An 11,222-nucleotide genomic window follows, 5' to 3' on the forward strand; every position below is an offset into this window, starting at 1 on the left:
ATTGGTACCTGCCCGGTGGGGTCTTCTGCTGTTGTAGCCCATCCGCCTCAAGGTTGTGCGTGTTGTGGCTTCACAAATGCTTTGCTGCATACCTCAGTTGTAACGAGTGGTTATTTCAGTCAAAGTTGCTCTACTATCAGCCTGAATCAGTCGGCTAATTCTCCTCTGACCTCTAGCATCAACAAGGCATTTTCGCCCACAGGACTGCCACATACTGGATGATTTTTCCCATTTCACACCATTCTTTGTAAACCCTAGAAATGGTTGTGCGTGAAAATCCCAGTAACTGAGCAGATTGTGAAATGCTCAGATCGGCCCGTCTGGCACCAACAACCATGCCACGCTCAAAATTTCTTAAATCACCTTTCTTTCCCATTCTGACATTCAGGCCGTTTCTCAATGTTAAGGATACTTCCTTGGCAGGATTAGTCCTTAGAGTCACTTCCTTCAGAGTGTAAGCGATGCTCCTCTTAAGCATTCGGAGAACACGTTAAATGGAACAGGCTAGCAAGTGCAGGTCATTGCGTAATTGCGTTCCAATGAAAGGTGTGCTTTCGGTGCTGCGCGCATAGTAATGTGGGTGATTTCAACGCGGGAAGGATACACATATGCATCCTTTCCTGTATATGGGATATTTCTCGAACAAAGGAAAGGACTCAGTCCTTGGCTGAAATTCCGAGGATCCTCGACATCGGAACAGTCCTTTGACGGACGTCGATGACGTAGCATCCTCAAAATTCTGGCTTCCGAGGATCCTTCCTTGACATTGAGAAACGGTTTCAGTTTGGAGACCACACCCCTAAATGCATTGAAGCAACTGCCACGTGATTGGTTGATTAGATAATTGCATTAATGAGAAATTGAACAGGTGTTCCTAATAATCCTTTAGGTGAGTGTATAAATACACACACATTCATGTATTTAAGAAACATTTACATGTTTATATATATTATATATACAAATAAAAATGTTCTGAACTATAAGTATGTGTCTGTGTTTAAATATACATAATTATTACACACAGCACAAGCACATATTATGCAAAAATGCACTTTTATTTTGTATGCGATTAATCTTTGCCCGGCACTAGTTTAAATAAAAAGGCAGCTTTTATTTATTACAAATAGTTTATGTTCAATAGTAAAAATGTTAACATTGATGGATCGGTATCATATATTATGTCAATTTGTCTTATTAGTTTTTTCCACCTACCTATGAGTACATAAAATAATTTTCAATAGCGAGAAAAAGGCAGAGCAGTCAGTTATCATTCACACACAAAAGCAACAATACATATTTGAAATGAATTTATTTTATAATGCACTGTGACTGAGCATTCATTTTCTCAAGAAAAACAAACCAAAGGATGCTTGTTTTAAGAGGAGTGTGTTTGTAGGGTGTTAATAGCAGTAAAAGACCCATCATTTATTTTTCAGAGCTGCAAACATACTTACATATGTCTGATTGCAACACAGTATTATTCACTTTTACAGTTGCCCTGGCTAGCATTTACACAACAGTAAAAAGTTAATGGGATGAGTCTGATAAAGATAGAAACTTACAGCTTTCTGAGAACAGGACATATAGTCTGACAATAAGTGTCTGATGTTGATGCTTTAAGCTTTGTAACAACGAAAAGTACAACCCTACAAAAAAGGGCACTCAATTTTACAGGAAAAGTGCTGCTCACAAGCATAGAGGTCTGATTACTGATCCAATGCTCAATACTGTGAGCTAAAATGCTTCAGGTAATACACATTTGCAATTCATTGACTTATTTTTATAAATAACAACTTAAAGACTTGACCTGTGGTGCAAATCCGTAATACATTTCATAGTTTGCGTGGTGTGAATAGTTGGACATTAAGCATAGACAAGTCATTCTGATTCGCAGTGAAAATAGCTACATGAACTATATATATGATCAAGTTTCAGCTTGCATGAACAAGAACACCGATCATTATAAGTGGTTGAAAAGCTCTGTTAAAAAAAAAAAAAAGTGTGAAAACAATCAATCCTCCAATAGATCTGATTACAGTACACAAAAATCACAAGCAGCTTGCCGTTCAGTAGAATATCACAGAAGGAAGAATCATTATTTTCATTAACAATAATCTGATAATATGTACTAAACTCTGTGCGTGCCTAGCATTTCTTTGTATGCAAACCTTCCTTTTTTACTAAATGTTTGTTATGCGATAACAGATCGAGCTTGAATCTTCAAACAGTATAACTTGGCTCATTTCTAAACATAAGGCTATTCATCTGCTCTACAAATAATTTGTAATAACCCATAATCTGACTGGCAGAGGTCTGTGTACTGACATGGCTTGTCTATGCAACGGTTTTAAAAAAAAATTGATTGTATGAATCGTTGTTTTTAGTTAGATGACATGAGGGTATTTATAAACCATTAATATACGTACCAATCTTTCTGTTTGATACACAACCCCCACCCATATACACATACATGTAGCCCTCCTCCCATTAAAGGGCCAATCGCTCATTTCTGCAGCTCCTTCATCCTGTTAAGGGCAGAACCGGCCTTGAACCATTCAATCTGGGTCTCGTTGAAGGTGTGGTTCAACTCAATAGTTTCTTTGCTTCCATCGGGGTGCTTGATGACACCCTGCAGTGGCTAATGGATCATAAAATTACAAATGTTATTGTGGAAATTACTGGGATTTATTTCCCTTATTCACAGATGCAATGTGGGACTTTTAGAAGGATCTCTTGACAGAAATGCAATATAATATACATAACTATATTATCAGTGATGTATAAAGACCTTACATAATGAACTATATTGTTTTTATTACCTTACAATGAGACATTTTATCTACATACACCGTGGGTCTCTTGACATGGAAGTCGTGTTTCTACAGTAGCCGTAAATGGACAAACTGTTCTACGGAGTATCAAACGACAATGTGTCTGTCCTGTGGCAGCTATCATAGCTTCTTATTGCATTTCGAAATTGAGGTTGGTTGAAATTCGCACTGCTAGATGCTGCTAAAAGCCCACACTGGACCTTTAAGACTTACAAAGCAAAGATAAACAAAGTCCTTATTTGACAAATTAAGTCTTACCTTTCCAGGAGCAAAGCTAGTAAGGCCTACAATAGAGATTTTATCATCTGGACGGATTTTATCATAATCAGCCGGGTTGGAGAAGGTGAGGGGTAGCAGGCCCTGTTTCTTTAAATTAGTTTCTGTTGATAAATAATAATAAAAAAATCAGTTGCTAAATAAGACACTTTGCTTCAAAAGTTTTTTTTTACATTTTGTACTATGATAATATGCATATTCATATTTCACACTCACCATGGATTCTAGCAAAGCTCTTCACAATGATGGCCCTCCCGCCTAAATGTCTGGGCTCCAGAGCAGCATGCTCTCTGCTGGAACCCTCACCGTAGTTCTCATCTCCCACAACAACCCATGAAATATTGTGCTTCTGTGGAATATCACAAGCCACACAAGAACAGTTAGCAACACATTTTATTTTTAAGACGAGAGATTTTAAATGAGTGAAAGCAGTGGACGCACTTTGTAATGGCGAGCAACATCTGGGACACCAGCGTACTCTCCAGTGAGAAGGTTACGAAGTTTATTGACGGCCTCATTCTCGATATTAACGGCGCCAATAAGGAGGTTATTGGAAATGTTATCGAGGTGACCACGGAACTTAAGCCAGGGTCCAGCAGCACTGATGTGGTCTGTGGTGCACTTTCCTTTCACCTGATATTAAACAGAATAATGCTTTAGTTTTAATCGGTCCTTTACATGTCATTACCACTCTGTCACAGTTATCTTCCCCAGCATTTTAGTTTAGTTTGAAAGCTAAAATTTATGTTTGCATTATTTCATGGAGTCGTGAAAATGTTGTTAGTTTTGCTACGTACCTTAATAAGCACTTGGAGGTCTTCAAGGTCTTTTCCACTCCATTTGTCAAAAGGCTCTAGCAACTGGAGGCGGTTACTCTGCGGGTTGACGTCCACTTTCAGGCCCAAACCATCGGCTGGTGGGTGCTGGTAAGTATCCTGACCTGGGTCAAAGTCACGAGCAGGAAGTTCATCTCCGGTGGGTGGCATCAGTTTAAATTTCTCTCCATTGGGGGCTGTGAGGAAGTCAGTCTCAGGATTGAACTTCAGTGTGCCTGCAATGGCGAGGGCTGTGACAATCTGCAAGGTGACGGATGAAGATGATTTCATACAAAATGAGAAATTGTACTAAAAGAGGAACACATCCAGTGTGTGCATTTCAAGAGTAAAGTCAACACCAACAGCAAAGTACCTCAGGGGAAGTGACAAAAGCATGGGTGGCAGGGTTAGCATCATTTCTAGCAGTAAAGTTCCTGTTGAATGACGTGACGATGGTGTTCTTCTCTCCCTTCTTGACATCACGTCTGCAAGCAAGATTTTATTGGTTTGGGTTATATAGCTTTATTGCACAGTTCTTTGAAATACTTCATTTTGTTTGCCCAATTGCAGCTTTCTGGGGTTAAATATTTTTTGTAAAATGACACTAAACCAATGCTTATCTCCCACGCTATCTGTGCTAGTTTAACGTCTGTCACATCACTTCTCACATAATAATTTACAGTGAGCACTATCACAAACAAACCCTTTCAATGTCATGTGAAACTCATCACCCTTTCTGGGTTTATTTTGTGATAATGGAATATATTCTCCATAAAAATGAAGTAAATATTTTGCTTTAAAAAGACAAATACCTGTCCCATTGACCAATACAGGGTCCACAGGCATTAGCCAGGACAACTCCACCAACATCCCTAAAAATTTTGGCCTGCAGGCACAGATAGACATTTTATTGTTACTCACCAAATTGCAGAATAATGAAGTAACTTACATGTACCAACACTTTAAAAATCACCAACAAGAACTTTCTCAAACTCTTATTTAAATCTGAAATCCCATGGCTCAACCATTCAAAAACTCACATAGCCGTCTCTTTCAATCGTCGCACGAATCTGCTCAGACCCAGGGGTGACTGTGAATTGAGCTTTGCATTTAAGGCCTTTGTCCAGGGCCTGTTTGGCTAAGGAGGCAGCTCTGCCCATGTCCTCATAACTGGAGTTAGTGCAGCTTCCAATCAGACCTGTAATATTAATAAAAAATAAAAAAAAGAGCAAACTTAATGAAAGTTATCAGTTATAACATATTAATTATAAACAGTGGGAAAGAAAATGTGGTACACCACTGACCAACTTTAACATCCAAGGGCCAGCTGTTTTTCTCAGCAACAGAGCCAATTTCTGAAACGGGGTGGGCGAGGTCAGGAGTAAACGGGCCATTGATGTGAGGCTTCAGCTATCAGGATGTTACACATATGTTGAGATCATTAGAAAACATATTTTGAAGTACTTGTGAGATCACTTTAATGTAAACCTTCCTCCTACCTCACTCAAATTGATCTCAATCAACTGGTCGTAATGGCAACCTGAATCGGGCACCAGCAGGTCTTGGTTCTCAGCTGCCAGGGATGCAATTTCTATCAAACGAGAGAAAAGTGGGACGTGAGGTCAAACATGAGACAAAATAGCTGAATTATTATTTAATTATAGCCCGTTGTTATTGCTTACCCGCCCGACCGGTTTTCTCTAGGTATTTTTTCATACGGTGGTTGAATGGGAACACTGAGGTGGTGGCTCCAATTTCAGCACCCATATTACAGATGGTGGCCATACCTGTTAAAAAAAGCATGTTTAGTACTTTCACTTAAAGAAGAAACATCCCAGAGTGCCAGATAGTTTTTACCTGTGCAGGAGATAGAGTCCACACCAGGACCGTGATACTCCACGATGGCACCCGTGCCTCCTTTCACAGTCAAAATACCAGCTACTTTAAGAATTACATCTTTTGCCGAGGTCCAGCCAGATAAACTGCCTGTTAGTTTCACACCTATGACCTAAAAAAACATTAATGAATAAATAACGCAGATATTCAGAGAGTGAAATTGAATGACTAAATGTGACATGATTTTAAACTCACATTTGGACACTTTAGCTCCCAGGGGATGCCTGCCATGACATCAACAGCATCCGCCCCACCGACTCCAATGCAGATACAGCCCAAACCACCACCATTAGGGGTGTGAGAGTCTGTACCAATCAACATAACACCTGGGTATGCATAGTTTTCCAGGATGATCTACGAAAAGATCAAACAGAATCCACGATGAACACACATCACTGTGAATGTAGTCATCAATAATAGAGAGACCATTTATACAGATTTTTGGTAGAGCAGCACAAAAGGGCATGGGATCAAGTCCCAGGGAAAACACAAATTAATCAAATGTCCATGTAATGCACACCATGTAATGCACTGCAAGTTGCTTTAGATGAAAGCATCTCTCAGGTGCATAGATGTCCAAGTAAATATAGAACAATTTATTCCATAAGAACTAACCACCATCTATCAAAGGTTGTAATAGTTAATGTGTGTACATTTCATCATTCAAACACTTGTCGAAAGCTTTTTCGTTAGTACCTGATGGATAATCCCAGATCCAGGTTTCCAGAAGCCAACACCATACTTGGCCCCAGCACTAGCAAGGAAGCTGTAAACCTCCTGATTCACTTCCTGGCACACAGAAGAAAAAAGAAATGAAACAAAATTACAGACTTAACTTCAATCTGAAGCTGAATTTTGTTCTTAACTAGTTAACCAGACATGTCGGACTTTTTTGTTTTCCTGATAACATTACTATATGAGCTTCAATAACCTTTGCCCTTTGTAGATCTTCAGCACCTCCAGTCTGAGCCTCGATAAGATGGTCGCAGTGGATTGTGGATGGCACGGCTACTCTTGGAAGTCCACTGCTGATGAACTGCAGCATGGCCATCTGTGCTGTTGCATCTTGCATGGCAACTCGATCAGGTCTCAGGCGCAAATACGTACGTCCCCGAACAATCTCCTGTCCGGCTGGGTCATCCAGATGGCCATAGACAATTTTCTCTGACAGAGTGAGTGGCCGGTTAAGCCTGGAAGATGCCAATAAAGTTTTTCACATGTGAACTATATACAGGTATTTGGTAAAAAAGGCAAGATTTAAGCTGGTATCTTTTGTGAAGGTGCATGCAGAAACGTGTAAAATAAATATGTAAGAGATAAGGGGAATGAAAGCAAATAAAGTTTAGTGTAAAATACCAGCCCCACTGACCTTTTGCTGACAATGTCAATATTTGAGCGAAGCTTGTCATAGTTGACGTAAGAGGTCGGCTCAAAGCGGCTCATGGACACCTTGGCCTTTGCGTTGAGAGCTGCTGCCACATGCAGGCGTCTGGCACCATGGCCCAGAGCGAGCTGAAATAAACACATAAACATCCTTAAAGAGCTGCGATAATAACTTATAAATATTATAACTTTAAAATAACACTACAATAAAATGTTAAAAACAGTTAACAATTGGTTTACAAGAGTGCATCTTAAATAAATTAATAACTACATTAAGAGTGTGTAATTTAGTTACAAGATCACCACCTGACAATATTAAGGTTATTTTTAATCAAGATTATACAATATTCAATTTTATTTTGGACACTAAGAGGGTTAGAAAATTTTATCATAAATGTGACACAGTCTGGTAAAACCAGCTGAAGTACTTTTTGTGATTTTCTACATAATGTAAAGCACATTATGTGAAAAAATAATCTTTATATCTTTATAATGACTGTGTAGACTGAAATCAAACTTTAATGCTCCCAATCTCAAAAATATGAGACTTTAGCATCGATCTCACTGACAGGGTCACATATATTTTGATTTTAATTCGTAAAGTCAACCGCATTATAGTGAAATCACTGCGGGAAACCAAAATAGCGGTTGGGTTGGCATATCTACATCGTTGGCGGCGTTATGCTCGCAGCACTATTTTAACCTTGCGTTCACCTTGCGAGTAAAGCTAAATACGCAAACATAAATAATCATAATGAGTAAATCAATAAAACAGATGACAATTAATAAACCATGCTTTTTAAGTGTTTTATCAAACAGCTGGAAATAAAGATTTGTACGTCATCCGTTAGGCACAGCAGCTCTGCTGGAAACATCCTCGGACACTATGACCTGGGCAAACTCCCTGAACAGTTTTCAACATAAAAAGCTCCACTTCCTACCATGAAATCACAAGCCCGGGAATATGTTACAATAAAACATTCACAAGCAAATCAGTCATGCATGCTGACACTTTAAAACGTAAAGTTTTGTATACCTGAAGCCTTGCGACGGTTAAGCAGTAGGTTGCCATTTTGTTCACTGACAAAGATGTGACGCCAGAAAATGACGTGCGGGTTTAAGAGCGCGCTGTCCTGGAAGGATGTTAAAAAATTACTTGATAATTTAAAAAACGATTTGTTTATAATGGTCATATTTTCTCTCATTAATTTCTAATAAAATGATTGTCTCAAATAACATGATTGTTTAAAATATCTTGTAAACTCTATGGTCATCTATTTTCCAGTTGATAAAATTTTGCTTTTAGGACCTCCTCTTAAAAGACAAACATTTCCTGCAATATTTTCTTTTACCTGTTTTTTAATGTATTTATTTGCTTACTTGCATTTTAATTTTTATGATCTTTTTTAGCGACTATCTAACAATATTATGAACTTTAGTCTAAAGTCTTCGCTTAGTGTCATGTTATACTATGTCCAGTAGGTGTCACTATTATAATATCTTCTAATCAAATACAGAAGAAGAAGAAGAAGTTCAGAGGTTACTGTTGCGTCGCGGCTACGCTAGTGTCTAGCTAGCTAGGTGGTTTGTTGTTCAATAATGGCAAAACATCATCCAGATTTGATTTTTTGCAGAAAACAGGCCGGTGTTGGTAAGTCTAATAATTTACTATATATAGGTCGGCGTCAGTTCTCAGTTGAATAGATTAAGATAAATAAATGATTAGCTAATAGCCAAACAAGGCAGTCAGAGTGGTTGCAATGGAGTTGTATTATAAAGAATCATGTGTGCAGGGTGAAATGAAAGTTACTTTAAATATTAACGTTAGTTTAACGATCTCTCTAACGAAGTCTTTGTTTGTTAATGTCTAAAACTATTTAGAAAAAAAATCAATTGAAGCATTGTAGCGACCAGCGAGACCAGATGCAAACGTGCTTGTATTCTGTAACGTTAATTTGTACCTTGAAGCTTTTTTGCATTCAGTAAAGTGCTTTGAGTCTGATTTTATCTCTTTCTTTCTTGCAGCCATTGGACGACTGTGTGAAAAATGTAAGTTTGGACTTTTTAGTGTTGTATTGATGCTGTGTATAGTGTTACTTAATCAGTGTCTTCAAATACAGTCATGGTTATTTTTTTTCAATAGTCTAAGCATTTTACTTTAAACAGTTTCACAACTATTTGGTTAAGGAAAAATGTGTGCTCAGATGCTCTCCAATCTTTCTATTATTGTGTTACAGCAAATGTTTGTGCTTTTTTTAAAGGTGATGGCAAATGCGTCATCTGTGACTCCTATGTAAGACCTTGCACACTTGTTCGCATATGTGATGAATGCAACTATGGGTCATACCAGGGCCGCTGTGTCACGTGTGGAGGACCCGGAGTATCTGATGCCTACTACTGTAAAGAGTGCACAATCCAGGAGAAAGACGTGAGTTAACCTTACACACTTTTGTTTTAATATTAATGCTAAAATCTCCTCTTATCAATGTTACGAGAGTCCATCTCATAAGTTTAACTTAGTGTTACGACAAGTACATGTATTTTTTTGTAAACAAACATTTTGGACTGTAACAATTTGTTTGTTTTTTCATTTTGATACAGAGAGATGGCTGTCCTAAGATCGTGAACCTTGGTAGCTCAAAGACTGACCTTTTCTATGAAAGAAAAAAATATGGCTTCAAGAAGAGGTGAAGATATGAAGCCGCTCAGTTGTATATTGCAGTAATTTTTTCTGTGCAAGTGTTTTGTTATAAGACTTGACCAATAAAACGTTTTTAAAAATTGTTGTGTTGATTTGATGTGTTAGGAAAATCATTGTGAACAAACATTGAGGGTGTGTTTATCAGTGGAAAATTCAGATGATACATTTTAGAATGGCTTGAAAGTTAACCTTCTTGTTATGTTCACATTTTAGCAACACTTTTAATGTTTGGGGTCAAAGTGACCCCAAATAGTTTAATATGTAAGGAATAATTGACAACAGGCCATTGAATTATAAGAAAATAATGCACACCCAAGGTGGTAATTCACGGCGTGCCGTTACACCTCAGATGTGCATTATTTTCAAAAAATTTAAAGGACCGGAGTCAATTATTCCTCTTATACCACGGTTACAACAAACATTGCTCTGGTGCCTATTTGTAAGACATTTGACAAGTTAGGTGTGCGGTTATTGAAAAATAATCAACACCCATGGAACATTTCTCAGCCAATCAGAATACAGCATTCAATAGGCCTGTGGTATAAATGCTAAATAACATTATATATATGTATACATAAATTGTTCAATAGATTAATTTCTATGAAAACGTATCTTTTGTAGCACATACATTTTGTGTATATTAAGTAAAAAAAAGTAGTAATGAAAATAATATATAACATTTATTTGAGAACAGTTTTACCAGTTTTTCAGTTTAACAGGAACACTGTGTGTACTGTGTATGTACATTTATGTACTTGGCAAACACTTTTATCCAAAGTGACTAAAAGTTTAAAAAAAAACAATTAGCATATTTTTCAGAGATGTTGGAGTAGCTTTGGGGTCAATTTGATCCCAAACATAATATGAGGGTTAAAGGGATAGTTCACAGAAAAGGTTGCCATAATTTCCTCACCCTCGAGTTCTTCCAAAACTGCATAAATGTATTTGTTCCGCTGAACACAAAGATATTTTGAAAAAATGCTAATAACCAAACAAAACTGGGGCACCATTCACTTTAAGAGTATTATTCTTTCCTACTATGGTGCCTCAGCTCTGCTTGGTTACAAACATTCTTTTACATATCTTCATTTGTATTAAGCAGATTAAAGAAATGTATATAGGTTATACCTTTAAGGCTTTGTGTGTTAAAACAATATTTAAGTATTCTAGACAGTGGTAGGTGTTCAACAGATTTGATAGTAAAGATATTAAACTTAAAAAAAGTATAATGATCTGAATGTTATATAATATTATATAATGCTAAACAGTTGATGATAATTATTAATAACTGTTAGGAAATCTGGCAAACTTAAGACGGCA

The 11,222-nt window shown here is 37.5% G+C and overlaps 2 protein-coding genes across 2 annotated transcripts; one reads left to right on the forward strand and one right to left on the reverse strand.

Moving 5' to 3' along the window:
* Nucleotides 1-1,292: 1,292 nt before the first annotated feature.
* aco2 (aconitase 2, mitochondrial) lies at nucleotides 1,293-8,329 on the reverse strand. The gene is made up of 17 exons (XM_065242455.1): nucleotides 8,238-8,329; nucleotides 7,188-7,330; nucleotides 6,750-7,008; nucleotides 6,515-6,607; nucleotides 6,014-6,172; nucleotides 5,780-5,930; nucleotides 5,605-5,709; nucleotides 5,422-5,513; nucleotides 5,227-5,332; nucleotides 4,963-5,120; nucleotides 4,735-4,808; nucleotides 4,296-4,407; nucleotides 3,905-4,183; nucleotides 3,549-3,740; nucleotides 3,324-3,456; nucleotides 3,090-3,211; nucleotides 1,293-2,638 (listed from the first exon to the last, which is right to left on the reverse strand). The coding sequence occupies exons 1-17, from the start codon at nucleotides 8,271-8,273 to the stop codon at nucleotides 2,504-2,506; spliced, it is 2,349 nt and encodes a 782-aa protein (XP_065098527.1). The 5' UTR covers nucleotides 8,274-8,329; the 3' UTR covers nucleotides 1,293-2,503.
* Nucleotides 8,330-8,714: 385 nt separating this feature from the next.
* Nucleotides 8,715-9,984, forward strand: phf5a (PHD finger protein 5A). Its single transcript, XM_065242821.2, has 4 exons — nucleotides 8,715-8,852; nucleotides 9,227-9,250; nucleotides 9,463-9,629; nucleotides 9,803-9,984. The coding sequence occupies exons 1-4, from the start codon at nucleotides 8,801-8,803 to the stop codon at nucleotides 9,890-9,892; spliced, it is 333 nt and encodes a 110-aa protein (XP_065098893.1). The 5' UTR covers nucleotides 8,715-8,800; the 3' UTR covers nucleotides 9,893-9,984.
* The last annotated feature ends 1,238 nt before the right edge of the window (nucleotides 9,985-11,222 follow it).

Source organism: Paramisgurnus dabryanus, chromosome 1, assembly GCF_030506205.2.
Source record: "Paramisgurnus dabryanus chromosome 1, PD_genome_1.1, whole genome shotgun sequence".
NCBI classification, from domain to species: domain Eukaryota; kingdom Metazoa; phylum Chordata; class Actinopteri; order Cypriniformes; family Cobitidae; genus Paramisgurnus; species Paramisgurnus dabryanus.

What these genes read in the sequence shown, in the direction of transcription:
- aco2 (XM_065242455.1), bottom strand. Translation starts at nt 8,273, where the DNA reads ATGGCAACCTACTGCTTAACCGTCGCAAGGCTTCAG. An exon ending in ATTGACATTGTCAGCAAAAG is followed by an intron (nt 7,009 to 7,187) that starts GTCAGTGGGGCT and finishes GGCATCTTCCAG; the next exon opens with GCTTAACCGGCCACTCACTC. An exon ending in ACCTCCAAGTGCTTATTAAG is followed by an intron (nt 3,741 to 3,904) that starts GTACGTAGCAAA and finishes GTTTAATATCAG; the next exon opens with GTGAAAGGAAAGTGCACCAC.
- phf5a (XM_065242821.2), top strand. Translation starts at nt 8,801, where the DNA reads ATGGCAAAACATCATCCAGATTTGATTTTTTGCAGAAAACAGGCCGGT. An exon ending in CAGAAAACAGGCCGGTGTTG is followed by an intron (nt 8,853 to 9,226) that starts GTAAGTCTAATA and finishes TCTTTCTTGCAG; the next exon opens with CCATTGGACGACTGTGTGAA. An exon ending in GCACAATCCAGGAGAAAGAC is followed by an intron (nt 9,630 to 9,802) that starts GTGAGTTAACCT and finishes ATTTTGATACAG; the next exon opens with AGAGATGGCTGTCCTAAGAT.